The 22,527-nt window shown below is 37.8% G+C and overlaps 1 protein-coding gene across 3 annotated transcripts; it reads left to right on the forward strand.

Moving 5' to 3' along the window:
• Window positions 1-2,119: 2,119 nt before the first annotated feature.
• On the forward strand, window positions 2,120-20,015 carry LOC121911522 (monocarboxylate transporter 12-B-like). 3 transcript variants are annotated; one of them, XM_042433084.1, is made up of 10 exons: window positions 2,120-2,202; window positions 2,824-2,998; window positions 7,913-8,285; window positions 11,915-12,018; window positions 12,494-12,637; window positions 14,754-14,849; window positions 15,084-15,240; window positions 16,215-16,988; window positions 17,077-17,336; window positions 17,584-20,015. In XM_042433084.1, the coding sequence occupies exons 3-10, from the start codon at window positions 8,149-8,151 to the stop codon at window positions 17,769-17,771; spliced, it is 1,860 nt and encodes a 619-aa protein (XP_042289018.1). In that variant the 5' UTR covers window positions 2,120-2,202; window positions 2,824-2,998; window positions 7,913-8,148; the 3' UTR covers window positions 17,772-20,015. The 3 variants fall into 3 exon arrangements, with proteins under 3 accessions (XP_042289018.1, XP_042289017.1, XP_042289019.1); XM_042433083.1 differs by lacking the exon at window positions 2,120-2,202 and having other exon boundaries at window positions 2,773-2,998; XM_042433085.1 differs by lacking the exons at window positions 2,120-2,202; window positions 2,824-2,998; window positions 7,913-8,285; window positions 14,754-14,849 and having other exon boundaries at window positions 11,930-12,018; window positions 14,998-15,240.
• The last annotated feature ends 2,512 nt before the right edge of the window (window positions 20,016-22,527 follow it).

Consider the following 22,527-nt stretch of genomic DNA (forward strand, 5'->3'; position numbering starts at 1 on the left):
CTATATCAAATAGGTTGTACTCTGTCACATTTTTATCCTTAACAGTGTTTTCTTCAGGATGGCTAAAAGTATCTTGTTGCAAATTAAACCTCATGTTGCGCACTAGTCCAAGTGACATAATGTTGTTCCTTGTGCCCTTGTGACCCTTTTGCTTGTCTAATGTTTTTCACCCCACTTTGCTAAACGTGAAGGGATTTCCTCAGAGGTTCTTAATCTTGTCAAACATCCTGTTGCAAAAACACATCCAGCCTCTAAACTGTCTTCTGGAATGCTTGACAAGCAGGAAAGACCTTTTCACCCTTGTGTATTTGATTGTACAGAGATTTTGTAAATAATATTAATATGATATATTCTACACCAGCAATCTGTCTGTTGATAAAGTTGTTTCATCTGTTCAGGGCCAGGTTTCCCCAAACACGGCTCGGCATCTCATTTATCCCAAAGCAGACAGAAAACGCATCAAGACAAACCTCTTTTCTCCACAGCTGTTATCACTTTAAATAAATGATGAATGATCAATAGTATTAGTAATGCTTTATTGACCTGTGTTAACTTATATGTGGTATCATATTGGTGAAACCTCATTAGGGCTAGATACATTTTTCTGTGATTGTGTAAACGTTCTGCTATTCATTGTTAGCCCACGTTTACATGCATTACCTACTTTAATATTTCCCCTGGTCCATTTGACTTTGATTCAAAAATAACTCGTAAATAACTCATACATATTCTGAATGATGATTGAAAACTGAATTAAAAGTCCTTTTTAAGGGGAAATATAGTCAGATCAGACCTTTTCCTCTACACTTTTAAGTGTTGAACTTGGTTTGATGCTCTTGGTCACTTCAGTCCAGGTGCCTGTTTTCTGTCTGCTGGATTTCAGTGCCGGTTGTTCACCTTGGCTCCTCTGTGATCTGGATCTGGGTGTGAAGGTTTTGGGAAGCCCAGTGCTGGTTGTTGGCGTCAGTTCTGCTGCTGCTTTTAACTCCGGCTTGAAAAAAGAAAGGGTTAAAAAAAAAAAAAAAAAATTAAAAGAAAAAAGGCTCTCTGCCTTGTGCAATGTGTATGTACTGAAGTGAAGAGGTTTTTTTTTTTTCTAAAAAGGAATAAAACTAAAACTGGATGAGATACGTGTTCTGTATGTTTCTTTACTCACCTGTATAAGAAAAGAAAGCAATATTCAGGTCCTCAAATGAACACTTAAACATATTTTTTCTTGCTGTAATCCTGTTCACACTGACTAATAGAAGATCCTTTCATAATGCACTTACAATGTAAGTGATGGGGGATAAAATCCACAGTCCTTCTGTGCAAAAACGTATTCTAAAGTTTATCTGAAGCTAATATGAAGCTTCAGCTGTCCAAATTAGTCAAATCAATAGACATCTTTCAGCATTACAGTCTTTTTAATGCCAAAGTCCGTCTTTTTGTTACTATGCTTCCACCGCAGCTTACTAGGGAAACGCTGTCCGAGGAAACACAAAGAGGGAATTTGAGGCTAAAAAGACTGTAAATGTGGCAGATATCCACTTGATATGACTAACTCAGACCGCTGAAGCCTCATATAAGCTTCAGATCAACTTTTAAATGCATTTTTACCCAAAATGACTGTGTGGACACACTGTGGGTTTTGGCCTCCATCACTTACAAACCTCTTTCAGTAATAATATATGGACACCTGACTGTTTTAAGACAGACTTGAAAAATTGTGAGCCTGTTTTTTTTAAAGGACTAAAAATTAGTTAGTGACATTTCTAAGTTTGAGGGAGCTTCAAATACAATGCAATGAAGAAGACAAAGATGTGACTGCTGTAAATTACATTTCAATAGCAAATAGCAAAGATTTAGGCCTACCTGAATATTAACTGCAAGATATCATTACATAAAGGCTCAGGTCATTTTGCATTAAGTCACTGACTAAACACAAGCCATAAGTCCTAAAACCAACAAAAAGACAGTGTAAGTTTACTACACGAGTCAATAATATATCTGAATATGTCATTACACAAAGGCAGAAACTATTTCAGCTAGCTACCTAGCTGCAGCTAACGTTCATCAGTTAAGGGAACGTTACACCAGTTAACGTTCACCAGCTAACGTTCAACATATCTAACGTTCATCAGTTAACGTTCATCGCAGCTAACTTTGTTAGCATTTGTTTACCAGTTAAAATGCTTTAGCCACTGCTAAAAGAGTTTAACGGTGATACAGCAGTAACTTTATGTGGTGTTTAGATGAATATAATATTCATTCACTGGCTAGTGTAGTTTTATGTTCGTTTCAGCTAACGTTAGGTAGCTGGGTAGCATGTACTAGCACCTGAAAAATGAAATGAGCAGCACCTGAAAGAAAAATAAAATTTAATTTATTTTAACTGATAGGAGGTAAAAACAAAACTGTCTTTAAAGTACTTATGTTTCTTTCTACTTATTTAAGTAACTTAACTATCATTTATTTATGTATTCAGTTACCGTTAGGCTATATTTTTGGCTCCTTAAAATATATCAGGTAAAAAAAAAAAAAAGCTCTAGAGAAACATTGAAGCCTCTGTAGAAATTTCACAGGCGCATTATCTTTACCACAGGAGATAAAACAATATCAAAATCAGATTAAGTCGCTATTAATTACTGTGCTCTTTTGTACCAGGCTGCACAGGGTCCATATAACCCATAATGACGGAATAGTTAGTAATAAAAGATACCAATAAATTAATTAGGGGGACAAAAATGTACTATTGATAACCACTGACACATTTGTGGGAATATTAAAGGACCTCTCCTCCTCTTCCTCCTCCTCCTCCTCCTCCTCCCCTCTCTCTCACAGCTCATATTAGTCTGCGGACTCAGCCGTGTTGCAGAGCACCTTCGGATGTTTGCAGGACGAACGGCTGCAGGAAAACTTCCTTTGTTAACATTTCAAATCGCTTTTGTGTATTTCTGCTGAAGACTTGAGCCACGAAGCTTTGAAACAGAGGAGCAGAAACCGGATGGAAACTGATGTAAGTCAACACACTTCTCGTTTTTGTTTTTTTTTTTGTTTTGTTTTTTTGCTTTGTTTTTATCTTGTTTGACTTGCAGTGATTGCTCTCTCTCCCTCCCTCTCTCTCTCTCTCTTTAGCCACAATCTATTGTTTGTGTCTCTTTCATATCACTGCACTTTCTGCTTTAAACTCTTGTTTTGACATTTTTGTTTTATTCTGGTAAATAAGTATTAATAACTGTTTAAAACTTTTTTTTTTACCTTGTTGAATAGTTTCATACTTAAAGGATTGATTTGCAATTTTTCAAGTCTGTCTTAAAAAAGCACTCATGTGCCCATATGAACACTTAAGAGATTTTCCTCGCTGTAAGCATTCCTCCTGTTCATACTGGCTATTTAAAGATCCCCTTCAAATGTGTTTCCAATGTAATGTAATGCAATGTAATGAGGGCCAAAATCCACAGTGTGTCCACACAGACATTTTGTGTAAAAAAAAAATGCATTTAAAAGTTTATGTGAAGCTTATATGAGACTTCACCAGCCTGAGTTAGTCACATCAAGTGGATATCTGCCATATTTACAGACTTGTTAGCATCAAATTCCCTCTTTGTGTTTCCTCAGACAGTGTTTCCCTGTTGAGCTGCGGTGGAAGTATAGTAACAAAAAGAGGGACTTTGGCACTAAAAAGACTGTAACGTTGAAAGATATCTACTTGATTTGACTCATTTGGACGGCTGAAGCTTCATATTAGCTGCAGATAAACCTTTAAATACATTTTTGCACAGAAGGACTGTGGATTTTGTCCCCCATCACTTACACTGTGAGTACATTATGAAGGGATCTTCTAATGGTCAGTATGAGCAGGAGGAATGATTATGACAAGAAAAACCTATTTCAGTGTTAATTTGGGCACCTCACTATTGTTTAAGACAGACTTGAAAAATAGTGAATCCATTCTTAAATAGCCTATTATATATGCACTTTGGTACTGTTTCTAGCACCCAGAACAAAACACAAAAACATCTCATTCTGCAACAAAACACAGAAAATAACTCTGATCATAATAAAAATAAATGATGAATATGAAACATGTATGCATGCAAGAATTTGATATAGGATTTCAAATGAATGTCATACACAGATGGCTGATGGTCTCTGTCCGTGTTTGAGACTAACTGGACATTTGTTTAGCCCATTCTGAATGAAAATGTATGCATGTGTAAACAATTACAGTACGTCTAAACTCTTGTTGCTGTTTGAAAGTGACAGCTTACAGTGAAATCTGCATGAGCTCGGCCGTTTTCATGGCTCAGTGCCAGTTTACTTTGCAGCGGCAGGAAAATGTTCTGTTGGTGAAGTAGGATACACACGCTGTCAATCGACATAACACACCCCCACATGCAAACTTTACGACATGTTAGTTTGGCGTGATAACCCCTCAGAGCAACAGATGACGAAGCAATAGAAGCTGCTCGGAAACCTTTGGCCGGGTGCGTGAGGGCGGTTTCAAAAGAGCGGATCTGACTGTTCTTATTTATATTTTTACGCTCTTTTTATGTTTGAAAGAAGCTTTCCATTGTTTCTTTTACTGTTTTATTTTCTATTTGAAGGATTGCTGTTCTGTAGATGAGGTCACTGCCCTTTCCAACCCTCTTATCAACACACACACACACACACACACACACGCAGCTTGTTTGCCCATAGATTCTTTGAGCTTTTGCCTGATTGAGTTCTTGTAACGGCCCAAATCAGACCAAGTGGCTGAAATGCAAACACAGCACAGCTGGTGAGAAGGACTGAGCTTTTCAAATGGAAACACATACTGTTTCACTACTCCACTGCCTCTGTTTTGCACTAATAAGCATTTGAGACACATTTAAGGGGTGAGCCAAGTGGGTGGAGCTTTTAGCCTCAGGGCGTCATAATCAAATGAGCCGGGATCTAACCTGAAAATTCACAGATACATTGAAACACTTCCAGCTCTGCAGAAACTGTGGCTCTGTCTTCTGATCTGGTTTTGGACCACATTTGTCTGAACCTGTTGTAAGCCAGAAATCTCTTTAACCATAAGATGATTACACGGCTGTTTTGCGGCATCATCACACAGAAATGAGCTTTTATTTAAACTTAACGAGCCTTGCATTCAAACCAAATTCCAATTTGATGCATAAAACTACAGAAATGTTTCCGGAGCCAAAGACCTGTAACATGTAATTTGTCCACTTTAACAGGGGACAGGTGGGGCAGGGCCAAGCTGTCTGTCTCACTGTCAAATAGTGGCTACATGTAGAGCTGCAATGATGAGTTGATTGATCGATTAGTTGATCTGCAGAAAATTAATTGCCAACTAGTTATTGTTTTTAGTCATTTTTTAAATTCTGTAGTTCCAGCCTCTTACATCAATTTATAATATAATACAAATTAATATTTTCTTGTTTCTTTCGTCTTCATTGATCATAAACTGAATATCTTGGCTGGGACAAAACAAGCCATTTGAGGACTTCACCTCAAGCTTTGGGAAACAGCGATTGACATTCTTCAAAATTTTTGGACATTTTATAGACCAAACGATTAATTAAGACAATAATTGTCAGATGAATCGATATTGAAAATAACTGTTATTAGCAGTCTAGCAACATGCATACAAAAACCGCTGCAAGTCTTGCAAAAAGGTGAATTTGGGTAACTTTAAGTGATGTTTATGGTGTAATGTCATCAGTAGCTCTACAACATATTGGTGTAGGCTTTATTTAAGTTAGTGATATAAAGCAGGACTCAGATGGGGACCGATATGTGAGACCCTTCCATAAACAACCCAGAAGATCTCTGGTAGGCAAGAGCTGCAGATTTGTACCATTTCCGCAGGCACAAGAGGCCCAGCACTCTCATTAAAGCTTGTTAACTTTCTTGACCTTCTTTGCTTGGAAGGTAGCGAACTAGTACACTCAAATGTTGTGTCTCTGGTCAGTCAATCTTTGTAACCTTCAATCTGCAAAATGCTTTGGACAGAGCTTCCTTTGTGCCGAATAGTACATGTACTAACTTTTTATAGGCCAGATGTTGTGCGGACTTCGTAGAAGATGATGTGAGAGCTTTGGAGTACAGATGAATCCTTCTCTGTTAGTTTGTAAGATTAAATATCTGTCTCGACAAGCAAAAATATCAACGTTACTGTTTGGTGTCCTGTTTCATAACAGTGGGGAAAAAAAAGACGTTTTTCCTGGTCAGTGAGGAGTGAGAACATTTGCTTTGTGAGATGGAAGTAAGTGGGTGGAGCTTGAAGGCCGTCAAACAAGCTGTCTGCAATTACTATCTTTTGTCAAGCGTTTGGTGTCAGTACATTGTGTTTCTGTATACTGCTAGGTTTTAAACACACACAATCCAGCTTTAAGAAATCTTTCCTTTGACAGTGCTGTCAAAGCAGCTGGGCCAGTTGGTTTGGTTTTTGTTTTGTTTTCTTTGCATGATGTTATACAGCAGGCTGATCAGTAGTGCTCTCCACTGTTTCAGCCACAGACATGACGAAGAAAAAAAAAAAAAAACAAGCAGAGATATGAGAGCTATCACATGCAGCATATTATTCACTTTTGGTCATCTTGCAGCAGGACGTATTTGCAGACTGAGAACATGTCTAAAATAAGTTGAAAATGGAAAATGACGTCTATTCACATTAGTTTTCCCAGAAAGTTCCAAGTTCATAGTGATAAGCCTAACAAGAAAACTGCTAAAATTCCTTCTCTTTTGGTTGGCAAACGACAGTGTTGTGAGACAAGTTATTTGTTGGGATTTTGGTGCTAAAGTGGAATTTTCTTCCTTGGAATTTCTTGATGATGAAGTTTTAGTGAAGTTTAAATTTGGTTCAAGGTTTAAACACATTAATCCAGTTTCTGTGGGAAGTGTCTGCTCAGCCGTAGCTGCTATCACCGCTCATACCAAATACCCACTTCTTGGTTTGCTGATTCCAAACAAATGCAATGATGTATTTGAATTTGAATTTTGAAGGAAACCATTTTGAAATTGCCACGTTGTCAGCAAACTGCAATTTCTTTATTGGAATACATAACATTTTCATTGTGACAAACAAACACAATTAAACAGGTGTTCCTGGTTCTTCTGTCTTTGTTTGTGACCTTCACATTACTTGGTTACTTTATTCCAAATGTGGCAGAGAGCCTGTATGTGAACTCCTTCTCCAGGACTGTTTGTTACAGCATCCGACTCTTTGTCCCAGTATTTTGTTGCTTTTGGTGAGCTGGAAACAGAATATCACCCTCTGCTCACAGGACTCCCCCATCCCAAAAGTCTTTACACAATGGGAACAATGTACCCGATGTATCTTGGTGACTTTATCTCCTGTTATGTTCACATCCACAACTAATTTGCAATAGTAATAGTTTACATTCGTGTAGACTGGATCTACTTAAATACTTATTGAGACTTGAAGTCAGTGTTGACATTTTTTTATTTTTAACCAAGAGCACAATCTTTCACTTTTACACCCCAAACCCCAACCATGACTTATACTTCCTCTGCTATTTATTCTGGTTTGCTAAATGTGGAACTGCCTTCTACTTGATACATTAATATTATATATTTGACGACACCTGTTTGAAAATCTGTGAACAATATCCATGCATGTTTTTAGACTTGCAGATGCAGAGGCGTGTTTCTACAGCAGTGCAGCTCTAAACTACTGTCACCTGATGTAAAGGATTAAAGTTTCATCTGGGAAATAATCTACCAAATATATGTTACTTCATAGCCCATGTAAAGCTAATTTAGACACAATTTGTGCTTTGAAATCAGCAAAACACGTAAAGAATTTAATTTTTTACATCCAGAAAAATAGATGAATGGACAAGAAATGCAAGAAGATGACAAGCTCTGACTGTACTTAATGAAATTCTGCCTGTTGTGGTGTCTGTTTTCTCAGTGACTGAGGAAGAAGAAGACCAGGAAGGAACAGACATAAATGGAGAAAAGCTCCTGAAGATCTTCAAGGTCCAAATAAACTCAATGCAGCGTTGACAGAAAAGTCCAGCCGATGAAAAGTGCTGTACATTTAGAAACGAAAGTACAAAACTGAGGAACTGGGTTCTGACCTCCAGCATTCCTTGCAACAGAGAGAGGGGCTACTGGTGCCAGTCTGCCTTGTGATTGGCTGGAGCAATGGCAGTCACCAAGGAGGAGAAGGTCGAGGGAGGCAAGAGGGCGTCCAAGGTCGTGACCCCTCCGGAAGGCGGCTGGGGTTGGATGATCGTCGCTGGCTGCTTCCTCGCCTCCATCTGCATCCGCGCAGTTACCAGGTGAGTGTGTGTGTGTGTGTGTGTGTGTGTGAGGTCCTCACTTTCAAGGTGTAAAAATTCAAATTAAATGCACATAGACATGTTGTATATTTTAAATATTTAATGGCATTTATTGTCTTCAGTAGAGCTGCAGTCAACCGACAAAAATAATCTGTAACTATTTTGATACTCAAATGTTTTTTAAGGAAAAATGCCAAATATTTGGTGGTTGCAGCTTCTCAAATGTGAAGATCTGAAGCTTTTTTTGTGTCATATTTTGGATTTTGGACTGTTTGGTTGGACAAAATAAGAAATGATAACAGCATTTTCATTATTTTCTGACATTTTAAGGACAAAGTGATTAATCGATAATAAAAATATTAATCTTGTTAGTTGCAGCCCTAGTCTCACAAAGGTGAGTAGGAAAGACAAAAGGAAAAGATGTAAGGGATCCAAACCCAGGACTTTGCGGTTATGTAATGTGCACTTTACACCACTAATCAACAAGGTCTTCCACGTTTGACAGAAATGACTGACTTACTGTTAGATGAGTTCATTGGGAGAGAAACATCCTTTATCTCATTTTAAATGTAAAAAAACAAAATATCTGGAGCCATATGAGATACAGAATTGAATTTTCTGGTTTACAGCTGTATACACCTGTTAGATTAAAGTCCACAGATTGTGACTTTACCTGCACAAAGAGATTTGTAGCTTCTGGATGTGTAGTATTGTGTGGCCTTCAGTTCTGGTATGTATAGCTGTACTTATCAAGGCTCCATGTTCTTAACTTTGATCATTAACACCTCTACATTATTACTTGGCAAGACTCCATTCCCACTCTATTTAAAGTTTTAAGCCACTAACCTGTTTTAGCAGCAATGTTTTCTTTTTTTCCACTAAGACTTTGAAATCCTGCTGAGATGTTTCCATGTTTCCAACTGGCCAACAACCAACTTTGTACAGCCAGCACATTGCCCTCACAACTCAGCTGACATTTTATTTTCTCCGCCTTTTTAGTTTTATTTTTTCCCTGAAAAGGTCAATAGGATATAAACACACTTTTTGGATTTAACTGTGGAAATAATACAGTCTTGCCAGTGCAGTTTTTGCATAAAATTCATTCGGAAACGCAAATGCACAGGTGGTTCAGGGACCAAGTTCTCACCAACCACTACAGACAGACAGTTCTAGGAAGCAGTACCTCTTGAGCACAACTGGTCTGGTTTGGGGTGAGGAGCTGGTGAGGGATTGTCTCGTTAAAGCTGGACACAATGCATAGGGAATTGGGCGCTCCAAAGTTGGTAAAAAAGGGAAAAAAATAATTAAAGCTGCTAGTCTTGAACTTATTTCAAATTCAAATAACTTGGGAGGAAAGCACCTCAAAAATATGATTCATTTTTATAAACACACTTTCAATGACCATTTAGTTTGTTTCAGTGGAGCATGATGGGTAACTGGAAACAGTTAGCATTAAATAAAGAAATAAAAGATTTGACACCATCACATGTTTTGTGTATAAAATCTTACTCTGATGATAAATTTTGTAAATTAAGTAAAAAGTACAAAATTTCGCTCTGACATTTATTTATTTATTGTATTGATGAAGAAACTATTTTCAAATGTGACCCTTTCGCTGGAGGAAATGGTCAGGAGGTTTATAGAGATCAGAAATGATTTTACAGTTTGTGATACAGTGATGAGACCTCATTGAAAGGGAAATCCTGGATAATGTGTTAATTTAGTTTCTTGAATATATGACTGCTTTTAGATTTTTTTTCCATTATATATTTAACCATATGCTCATTCTGGAAAAAATGCAACACAAAATACAAAATCTAATCTACCTTCATACAGTAGCTCTCTCTATATTTCTTAATCGTTAACTTCTAATCTAAGATTCTAATCTATGATCAATAAATGAGTAAAATCTTACGGTTATAAAGTTGCTAAACAGATCACTCCACTGTTTGTCAGACCTCTCTAGATTCACTTTGTCGCTGGCTTCTGCATTTAACCTGCTCAAGAATTAACATCTTGGCAATTCTGTATGTCCAAGGACGGCATGTTTGCACATGAAGATGAAGAGATAGTAAGAAGAACATGGTGATAATAATTTGAATGTGAACTGTGGGAAGTGATTAGTCGCTACCTTATTTTCCCCCTTTGCCTCAACCCTCACAAAGGTCCGCTCTGCCCTGGTTAGACACCATAAGACCAGTTACATAACAGACAATGAGAGTTGTAAAAGATAAGGTCAAGGAGTACAGAGCACTTAGGTCTGCACATTGGTGGATATTAATGACAGGCATAAAATGATAAAACACCGCAATCAGCTGTAATTTATCACCTCTGTCAGGGCCACTGAGACCTAATAGGATCTTAATGACCGAATGATTGTTACATCACATCAAGGCTCAAAATGCAACGCAAACAAACAGTCCGCCAGACTACAGACCACACCGATGTGTGCAGGGCAAGATGAACAAGTGTCTCACAGTGTCCAATGATTTTTTTCCACTGGTTCACTTGGCCAGTACATCAGAGCTTTACTGGTCTCTTGTATATTTTCACTGGCCCAGCAGCCAAAAAAATGAAAATAACTTTTCCATAATTTTGGTAATTTATTCATGGTGTACATAATATGTATAACAGTGAAGTTCCCTTTAGATTTGGTTGTTTTCCTGTGGTTATGGATATGTAATGTTGATATATTACACAAACATATATATAAAATTAGGCACATATTGGATCAGAAAATGAATGGTGTATAAATGTAGGTATAAAGGCAGAGAGTATGGAACACGAAGGAAGAGGAGAACAGAATTTATGGTAATAACATTTCAGTGAATATGGATGACCTTGATAATAAACTCTTGTGTCAGCGACAGAAAGTGCTGAGAGATCTGCACAACTGTGCTCGTTAAGAAAGAACAGCGAGAGAAAGAACTTGGAGCTGAACTGTAATGACTGAATGAAAAGGAGAAACGCAGCGCCTGTCTCCACAGTAAATCATCTGTAGAGTGTCTTAAGTTTATTTATTGGTGCTTTAGAGCATAACTGATGTGAAACAATTAGAAAATAACATGTTATTTCTCTCTACCACCACTCGATCACTCACTTGTGCTCTTTTTTTCTGTCGTCTTTTTTAGAATCAATTGGGAAACTGACACCAAAGCTTAACTTTACTTTTAACGTTATCAAACGAAGATAAATGTCCTCCCCTTGTCCTAAACTGTATACCCATGACTATGACTGGCCAGTGTCTGGCAAATCAGCTTGCCCTGCATAAACTTATACTGGCCCCAGCCCATCAGGCAATCAGGCCATCAGGCAATCGGGCCATCAGTTATGTCAGACCCTGTCTCATATCAGATAATCTTTCATCAGCTCATTGATATCAGCTGTCACATTCTGTACCCTTTAATGACTACCTGAACAGATCTGTTTTAAAGATGTTATAAAGGAAACCATGCCATGTTCTTACCACACCCAGCATCATCAGTTTATGTCGTTATTAAAAGTGATACTATGACCATTATTGTGCTGCATCAGCGAGCCTAAAAAGTAAAATCATTTATCATTATGACATGAAAATGCACTGAGTCCAAACTCCCCCCCCCCCCCCCCCCCCCTGTCTCTGTGTCCAGATGTGTTTCCATGTTCTTTGTGGAGTTCCAGCTGCACTTTGATAAGGATTATTCCACCACCGCCTGGATCCACAGTCTTGTTGACTCCACCACCATGTTATGTGGTAAGGCCATCAGCAGTAGTATCTGCAGTCAGATTAATGCTGCAGTAGATTCAGCAATGCAAAAACTAAAAATGTTGGTGAAAAGCAGTGTGTGAGGCAGACGCAAACATATACAGTAAAAGTATGCATCTTAATACAGTATAAACACATTTTTATTTAAAAGATTTTTGTCCTTTTTGTCTGTATTTTATCTAACAACATATTTTAATTTATTTGATTGAAATTAAACAAGGAGTCAAAGATCAGTTCAGTTTTTGGTGCAGATCAAGGAATATTAACATTGAAAGATTTTTGAACATTTTCACTATTTTCATTAGTCCACTGATTGGTAGACATTTACTTGGTGTATTAATAAAAACATGTTTACCATATTGAGTAAAGCATAGTCAGAATAAGGAAATGATGCAGCCAAAAATGATCTACTCTGGTAACAGACGGTGAAATTAATGTAAACTCACACAAACTGTGTTTTCAGCTCCTCTGGGTGGTTTCCTTGGGAGCCGTCTCTCCATCAGAACTACAGTGATCCTGGGAGGTGTGTTGGCTTCCACTGGTCTGGTCCTAAGCTCCTTCGCTTCCAGTCTCGAGTACCTCTATGGCTCCATGGGCATCATGACAGGTACACAGGCACCTGTTATGACAGCTTGCACGCTCATGTATCTTCCATCATATTGTATACAGTGCATAATATCTAACCTCCACAGCACCAATCCAAAACAAAAGAACACAATGATTGAGGGTTGATACAGATCTGATGATGATTGGGTCATACATTACATCTGCTGTAGTTTGTGCCTCCCATGTATTTACATTTGGGCCACAGATGTAACATCAGTTTTACTATAAGATAATTATCCAACCGTTACTTTGTTATCAAGGTATTTCCAGAATCCTCAAAGACTCTTCTAATCTGGATGAAAAGATATGATGTCACCTGAATGACAAAAAAGATTTTTAACCCATTTCCTGGGTCTCTGTTTCCGAATCAAAACAAAGATAGAAGCAAAAAAACAGAGTTGCAACTTGGGGAAACAGGTTCATTGTGCAGCAGACAATTTTTTTTTTTCATCCAGATGGTTAAAAGAGTCTTTGGTCTTTGAAACATTGGTAAGTATTTTATAAATGTTTTAAGACTTTAACTACTAGGAAAAGTTGCATGTTTCAACTGAATAAACATGAGACAGTCAAGGTCAAGTGAATGTTTCTGCTCACTTTCATGGCTACAAGACCAAAACATTCAAATCACAAGTATGTGTCAAATATATCAAGAGTTAAGAGTTAAGGACAGCAGGGAGGTGTAGTGACTGGCGAGCCATTCATCCTCATAATGGTGTATCTGGGTTCAATCTTCCTACTTGCTTACCAGGCTTTTAGCCAGATATTGAATGCATCCCTTGCAGCTAGACGTGTAGACCTAGTGTCTACCATTTTATAGTCGATCTTAAACTGTCCTCACCTCCTGCACAAATTTAAAATTCCACCAAATGCATTAGAGGAGTCAGGGGTCTTGCTGTGTGTGAGGCTAGATCAGTAGCACCTCAGTTGGTTTGAAGAATAGCACAGATAGAGCCGAACTTCACTCAACCAGTTTGGAGTGTAAACTTTTTTTTTACCTCAAAATTGTCAGCATATATCCAAAGCGAGATTGTCTTACTTATACGAATGTGTTAACATCTCAAAAATATTTTTAGTGTTAAAATATTCTTTAAAACTACCCCATCTGACTCAAGTTTTAAGTTTATTTATCTGTGTAGCACTTTTTATACAGTGGTTGTAACTCAAGGTGCTGTACACATTTGAAAAACATTAAAAAGACATTAAAAATAATCAATTTAAATGCACTTGTACAATAAACATAAATAAATAAATGTTGATGAGGAAGTTAATTGAAGGCCAGGTTGTATAGGTGGGTTTATACTCGGCTTTTAAAAGTGCTCGTTGAGGTTAAGGCCTCTTTAATCTCTGCTGTGGTGTTCCACATTTTAGGTGCGTAAGCAGAGAATGCTGCGCCCCCGCTGTTTTTATGGATGCCACACTGTGAGAGCAGCGGCGGTGGTATTAGAGGACTCAAGGGTATGGGCTGGGACATGTGGCTTTAGTAGCTCTGCAATATAGGCTGGGGATAAGCTATTTAATGCTTTGTAAACCATTAAAAACATTAAGTAACTGGGAGCAAGTTCTGGATGAGCTGTAGTTGTTTTACTGAGTTTTTGGAGAGTCCGGTAGAAAGTGGATTACAGTAGTCAATTCTACTAGAGATGAAGATGTGAATGAGTTTTTCTGCAATGTTACTGAGGTGATTTTGTGATAGAATTTATGTGAGTGTCACAATTTAATTCAGAGTTTAAAATTACACCCAAGCTGATAGTTCTGATTTAGTTTTTTTAGACAGGTGTCTCATTCTGCAGAGCAATAAATCCCTTTTAGGTTTTGGTCCAGTCGGTAATATTTCTGTTTTGTGCTCATTTAGTTTTAAGTTATTTCACATCCACTGGTTCATTGACATCAGGTAACAACTTAGTGAGTCAAGACTGTCAGACTCCTAAAGTTTCACATTATACAGTCTATATTCCTGTAGATATGACGGTCTGACTCTTTAATGTTTTACATCTCAACACCACACACATTAAGATGTCATATCCTTTTTGTCTACCAAACAACCTCCGTTTAGAGTCATATTGCAACATTTGGCAGGTTTTGCCAAACTCCAAAACCCCTTTATTCATCCTTTACAGGTCTTGGCTTTGCTCTCAGCTACACACCCTCTGTAGCGATGGTGGGGAAGTACTTCAATGAGAGGAAAGCTCTGGCCTATGGCATCGCCCTGTCTGGTAGTGACATTTTTACTTACCTGTTTCTTTGTTTTCTTGTCATCTACACCTTACTTTCCCATCTCCTCTCTTCCACTCCCATGTTTTCCTTTTTCAGTTTTCTTCCCACCTGACTTCTTTTACTGCTTTCCTCTGCGCTTTCCTATAGTTTGTTTTTAAGTTCCTCTCTTTTCTTCTCCTCTACTCTCTTTGCTCCATTTCATCCCATCAAATCTAATTTCACCTCATCTCCAGGTAGTGGCATCGGGACCTTCATCCTGGCTCCTGTAGTCCAAATGCTTATAGAGCATTACTCCTGGAGAGGAGCTCTGCTCGTCCTGGGAGGATTCGTTTCCAACTTGTGTGTTTGTGGTGCTGTGATGAGGCCTCTGGAAGCAAGCAGAAGTGATGAGTAAGTCAGACCCTTTGCTTTCAGGTCATAGACAGAGATAATTACAGGGAAGACGAGTACTGCTAACTGAGGATGTTCATCCAGTTGATAATACTTTCCACTTATTTTAGGATTATTCCATTATTGATAAGTCTAATCGTACTTTTTTGATTATAATATGTAAAAAAAAATCCTTATCACAAGTTTCCAGACCAAATTCCAAGGTTGTTTTGTCTAACAGCATTAATAATTTACCGATTTTCATTTAATCTATGATTCACACATTTCTGTTGATTGACTAATTGCTTAATCAATTAATTGTTTAAGGGGATAGTTTGACATTTTGGGAAATGCACTTTTTGATGGGAATTTGATGAGAAAAACAGTTCCCACTTCCCTAATTTCGGAGCTAGAACTTGGAGTCAATTAGCTTAGCTTAGCATAAAGACTGGAAACAGAGGAAAACTGTTAGCCTGGCTCTCTCCAGAGCTCATAAATACACCTATCAGCACCTCTAAAGCTGTGTAATTAACACATTGGATCTTTGTTTTTATCTGCACACAAACCAAAATCTATATTGCTGTCACTGTGAGGTTCCCAACCAGCTGAGACTCCAAGAAGTCACTGTTCCCGGTGAAGAATTAGTCCTACAAGTAACCAACGTTACCTGTTAAAACCGCAACTTATTGTGTTTAAATGTTTGGTTCATGTACAGATCAAACAAACAAGAAAAGATATGTTTTAAACTTTGGACAGAGCCAAGCTAGCCCCCATCTACCCCTGTTTCCAGTCTTTATGCTAAACTAATCTAACCGTCTCCTGGCGCTAGCTCCATAGTTAATGCACATACATCAGAGAGGTATCAATCTCAAAAAAGCAAGTAAGCCTATTCCCCTAAATCTAGAACTATACTTTTAAGCACTAAAATATACCCAATTCCATTTTTTGATCCATTTCAATGTATTTTCTTCTATTCTGTTTTGTTCCATCTAAAGTACGTGGGAGAACAATATGGCAGATGTGGAGAAAGACTGCATGACAACAGAGCTGGACTCCAAAGACACTGAATTAAGTACCGAGGAATCTTCTGATTGCAGCGAAGCGGAGCCAAAGCAGCTGGATATGAACCATTTAAACTATACTCAAGGGCTACTCATAGCAAATGGAGCGCTCAAAAACAGCGAACTTGAAAACAACAAACTAGGTCAGGGGAACGTAACGCTGCTACCAAGCCAGCCCGATCCAAGGTTAACAGATAAGAAGATAGCTGAGTGCATTTTATTTAGCAACAAGTTATCTGCGACAATGCTAGGGGACAGCAACCTCGCAGATCCTAAGCTAGCCAACGGTAGCACAAACGAGGACTTGAACTTGGTGGAAAGCATGAACTTGAACAAGGCGGCTGACATCATGGATACTAAGATAGAAGACTCAGAACTGTCTGAAGCTGAAGCAGCAGATGCTTCTGAATTAGATAAGACCATCAGCCCTCTTCCAGAGCCTCAGGTGAACACAAAAACTTCGTCCAGAGGTAACTGCTTTTCCTGCATTTCCCAAGGGGAGTTTGGCTTTATTGTAATGCCTGACTTCATGATTCTTTCGGTGTCCATCCTGTTTATGGCGTACGGCTGCAGCGCTCCAGTGGTTTACCTGGTTCCTTATGCCCTCAGTAGGGGGGTGGAGCAGAAGTATGCTGCCTTTCTCATGTCCATATTTGGAGTTAGCGGCATTGTGGGTAACATCACCTTTGGATGGATCACTGACAGGAAGTAAGTAGGGGCTGGAGGTGTGTGTGTGTGTGTAAAATAAATAACACATATTTATCCCAGTACTGATAATAGATTTACTTCCCTCCAGGTGTCTGAAGAACTATCGCATGCTGGCCTACATGCTAGCGGTCGCCCTGGAAGGCGTCTGCTGTATCTTCCTCCCACTCCTTCACACATTCCCCCTCCTTGTCGTGTTTTCTGTGCTCTACGGCTACTTTGATGGGGCCTACGTAGCGCTCATCCCCGTGGTAGCCTCTGATGTCGTAGGCCCCGTTTACCTGACCACAGCTCTGGGTGTGGTCTATTTTCTCCATGCCATCCCTTACCTGATAAGCCCACCAATAGGAGGTAAGTGTTTATGAACTTATTACAATAACTGCAGTTCTTGAAGATGTCATTTTGATTTTTCACATATAAACAAATGAGATAGACCATCTTTTTCTTTACTCAAAAGGATAAAATTATTGTATTGAATCCTTGATTTTATGTCTCAGCTTGGAGCCAGATAATAAAAATTTGCTCGCTCACCCTAAATGTTTGCGTTTTGTTTTTCACTTGAAGTATGACACATCTTTTTCTGTTTCTCCGTCTCCAGGTTGGTTAGTAGACATGACAGGAAACTACACAGCAACCTTCTTCCTCTGCGGTTCTTCCTTCATATTCAGCACTGTCATTCTAGCAGTGTTCATGTTAGTCCGACGCTGCCGGAGGTCCAAGTCTAACTCAGCTGCTGTTTTAAGTCCTGATCACACCGTCGCTGCAGCTCAGCAGGTCGTCATATGACGTGCCAGTTAAGATGCTGCTCCTCCATCTGCGCTGATGTGCATCTCACCACTGCTGGTCTGTGGGTTTACAAAGAATAGAGTACGGGTGCTATTTTGATGTGCCTGAGTGGGTCACAACAAAAACAAAACCAAAGCAGTCAGAACTTGCGTCTAATGCTGTGACTTTGAGACTCACACATTGAAGTGACATGTTATGTTTTTTTTTTAGTTTTTATTTAATGTGGATATTTTGTTTTTTAAAAACAAACGGCTTTCATACTTCATGGAAGGTAAAATTTGCGAGCAGGCTGCTATTAACAATCACAAGCTTTAATGAACTTCCCATTAACAGTCATATGTACAAACTGTTTACACCAATTTAATATAGATTCTGAAGTGTTGTTATACATTTCATTGAAAGAATCTACTTTCCAAAACGTTCCTTCCTGCCAATTGATTATACTGAACATTTAATCACTACATGCCAGGAAACTCTACGTACATGTGATTCTGTGCTCCAAGACAAGCGTAAACAGTTAAAATCAAAGTGTGATTATGTTCTCTCAAAACAATAATACACACACAAATATTTACTTTTCAAAATATCTAAACAATTATCATGATACTTCTGTTCTAGGGGCCATTTTTTTAACATTGCTCATGTGATTTCTGAAGAATGTGATTCATTTACATGTATTATGAACATGTAAAAAAAAAAAATGCCATAGTGGCACAGGACCAAAACATTGTAGACTGTAGAGAATAAACCAGGAATACTGCACACTGTTGATCACTTTAACTTACTTTATTTATTTATGATGTCTCGGTCAGTACGTTCAGTTGGATGAAAGTCTGCTGACCAAATGAAATGTATCAAAAAATAAAATGGATTCTTTGTTTCTTCCTAATTTACCATGTATTTATAATCAATCATAAACAAACTGCTGTGGACATTTCTCATTCTGTCCGCTTTATTTTATTAATGTGAAACAATTCAATACCTCAGACTGTAACAATGTGAAACTGTCTTTTAGCCTGAACCCCTCCAGGGAAAGCACCACTGGGGCCGGTCTCTGACGGATAAATATTTGTAAAAAGTAATATTCACAGAGTGATTAGTAATACAAGTGATTACTTGTAGGAAACGGACATGAGAAGAAATCTTGCTTTAAAAAAAAAAAAAATTGTCAACAAGTGTTCAAAATTGTAAATCCCACACATTTGTTTGACTTCAAAGTTTGTGATTCATTGTTATGTTTTAGATGTTTTGTATGATTTATGTCATGATTCCACTTGACTGTGAAATGCCTTACATCTGTATACATTAATGCTATTATGTACAGCAACAAATATCAAAATACAATTTAAGCAAAGAAAATGTGCTGATGTTTGTGGTTTGGAACAGCACAACTAAATCTTTCTTACAGTTTTATTTACTATTTGAGCAATATCTAAACTTACAAAGACCTATGAACACTACATTGCTTTTCCAGACTTCCTGTATTCATTTGCGGCTCTAATGATTAAACATATCTGATTTTTTAAATGAAACCCTTCACAGAGTTGCATATGATGCATTAATATGTGAAGATGTGGGAAGAAGAAGTGATATAAATGTTGCAAAAGTTTCTCTCTTTTTTTGTGTGTTAGGAAGTTTTGTCTTTCCTGTTATGTGTATTGTTAGCGATGTATTTAGTCTAATAACTGATCATTATTATTTTATTTTCATACATAAATATATATAAATATTATTTGTGTCATGTAAAAAAATCACTGTTATTTGCAACACATATCAACAACACACCAATGAAAGCAAGGATTGCATCGTATTGCCGATGTTGTCTTTGGCTTTATTCACTCTATAACATGCTCTGTTTGGAGCATTTAATTTTTCAGGTGCTTTGGTCAGGGAAGACCATGAGTGTCAGTTGTCCACAGAGCTGCAGTGCAGTTCATGAGGAGGGACTGTAATCTAAACCTATTCACCCTCCAAAGAAATAGTTAGAGGGTCTGGACTGATGCTCATATTAAGCTATTTCTTCTTCTACTGTGATTTCTTATAGTGACCGTTAACCTCTTTTTCTATGAAAATGACATTGGAAATATCACTCAAGACTGTGAAAGTCTATTATGACTGATATGTGCTGATCAAATCATGGCACTTGATTTGAACATATATTAAACATGTTCATGCTATACACTTTATTATTTTTGTTTTGGAGTTTATGTGATAACTTTATTGAATAAAGAAAAATGTAATTCACTCATTCTGTGTTTGTGTTTCATGAGGGGGTAGCATGGATAGCATCCAGTGCTTTTGTTTAGAATTGAACATATGCAGGGACTTTAGCGCTGAGATCATAGTTGGGCTAGTCCAACCTTAACCCTGCAATAAATTACTTGACGGCAACTGACAAAAGTTGATTTATTGAACATGAGTTCCTAGAAAAAGCTGCTTATTTATACATCCAGCAGTTACAGAGCAACATTATCGTTCAACTTGAGTTGTCACGTTCATTCACCAGGTAGTCGTGCTACCTTAGTAAAATTTAGACCAACGACCTGCATAGAGTGTTTTTACACTGTGGTATTAATTCATTTACTTCCTTTAGTAAGAAATTGAAACTTTCTAACACTGCACTCAAGTTGTGCAACTGCAATTGGTCATCATGCACATACTCACACTTGTCATACTTTAATCATGAAAGCTAAGGGATTAATGTTCAGCATTAAGTAAAATCTTCCTCACTTCATTTAGAGTATAAACCACCTAACCTTTGAAAGTAAGATGATTCAAACTGAATCACCTCAGTTATTCATGGATTGTATTTATCTCATCATTTAACTACTGATGTTTAAAATAGCATTTTAGAGATGCACTTTGAATTTCTGTTTTTTTTTAGTTTCCTGTGGGCAATGTGTCAAGTATAGAGGACATGATGTCACATCAAGATAACAGTCGCAGCAGTGGTGTAATGTTTAAACCAGTGCTTCTCATAGTGGGGTCCAGAGACCCCTAGGAGTCCTTGAGTGTGTTCCAGGGGGTCCCTAGCAAAAAGGGGAATAATTTAATTTCACCGTAATTCCATCCACAAGTAACACAATGACAGAATGTATGACTATTTTGGTCATGGCTTTCACATACTTTCTGTAATAAAACATCTAAAAGCAAAAACCTTATCAGATGGGGATCTGTGCTCTGGTGTGTCAGTTTAGTCATTGAGTCATTGACGCGAAAAAGTTTGAGAACCACTGCTTTAAATGATTAAAATGTCAACATAAATGTCAGGTTTTAGTGGCAGTCTTTAAGAAAGCTTAACAGTCATATAGGAAAAAACTCATTTATTCAAGTGTTTTTCTATGTTTTAATGGGGATTAAAGGTGGAGGTACAAATATCTACTTAATATCTATTATCAAAACAACTTTACAGTGTATTCTGTACATAGAGCCTATGGGAAGCTGAATGCAACAAGTTCCTCATGCTGGCTGTTTGTGAAAGCATTCTGGGGAGTTTTATGGCATCAGTAATTCTAGTAAGGCAGATTGAGGAAACGTTAGTGCACTAAATAAGACGACAGAGTTTCATCATAACAGCAGGAGGTCTAATCATACCCGTGCATCCCTCATTTGTTTGATCCTCCCTGATGACTCAAGGTTCAGAGGACTGTTCAGCCTTTCACCTCGTTTTTATTCTTCGCTTGCAGTGTTGTTGTTGTGCTCTGTGTCTGAAGCTGTGAAATGTTAATATAGCTGATGTTCCTCTAGGTGTGTAGAAAACATGTAACCTGTTTATGACAGAAAAGAATGAACTGTTCTGCCTAGTTTATATATTTCATATAGAGCGTTTACTTTTGGGTGTTCTACAGATTTGTCAGTGTGTCTGCAGACAGTGTGTTCTAATCTCCCAGCCTGAAAATGCCGTTTCTCACCATACTGGTTGTCCTCGTTCCCTCCAGACTGGATTCCACTGCCCAAGCTCCAGCTTTCTTGATAGGTACAGACGGTATTTTCAGCCACTCGGGGGCAGTAGACTCATGTGTACAGATGCAGAGTGTTAAGTCTCTCAATTACATCACACATCAGTCTTGTTTCAAACATTGAAAAAATAAAAACAAAAAAAACAAACATTTGAAGTTTATTCAAGGAAAATGGTTGAACAGCAGACAGCCGCTGGTCTGTGAGACAAAAACTGGATTCAAATCAAACAGAGAAAATGAATAAAATAAAGTTAACTGCAAAACTTTCTTAACTTAAAAATCATCCACAGACTCTACTCTAAATATATATATCTCGATATCTAATCTGTGACTGTATATTTAGTTTGCACAATTAAATGTGTGTGATAGTACATTTTGATTTCAGCCTCCATGACAGAATAATGAATGGTAATATTTAAATTTAACAACAAAAGTGCAGGAAAATTTGTTTAAATTTGGATCTTTATGATCAATAATTGTGATGATAAAAGCCCTGATATAAATCTTTTTGTGTGGTGTTAATTAAAATATTCTTTTTCCCCAAATTGATTATAAAATGCTTAATCACTAGAGCAGGCACTGACTCTGAAAGTCAGTTTCTCTCTGGCTACAGCACACACACACACACACACACACACACACACACGCACACACACACACACACACACACACACACAATATTCTACAACACCATACATACATACAGTATACACACAATAAAGAATATACATCAAAAACAAGTCTTGTCTAGGCCTATGTGTGACTGTGAACTGTGTGTGTGTGTGTGTGTGTGCCCG

The sequence above is a fragment of the Thunnus maccoyii genome, chromosome 14 (assembly GCF_910596095.1).
Source record: "Thunnus maccoyii chromosome 14, fThuMac1.1, whole genome shotgun sequence".
Lineage (NCBI taxonomy): Eukaryota > Metazoa > Chordata > Actinopteri > Scombriformes > Scombridae > Thunnus > Thunnus maccoyii.

Bases quoted from the DNA above. Each gene is read 5' to 3' on its own strand.
- LOC121911522 (XM_042433084.1), top strand. From the start codon at position 8,149: ATGGCAGTCACCAAGGAGGAGAAGGTCGAGGGAGGCAAGAGGGCGTCC. The intron at 12,019-12,493 runs GTAAGGCCATCA...CTGTGTTTTCAG, and splicing joins CTCCACCACCATGTTATGTG to CTCCTCTGGGTGGTTTCCTT. The intron at 15,241-16,214 runs GTAAGTCAGACC...TTCCATCTAAAG, and splicing joins GAAGCAAGCAGAAGTGATGA to TACGTGGGAGAACAATATGG.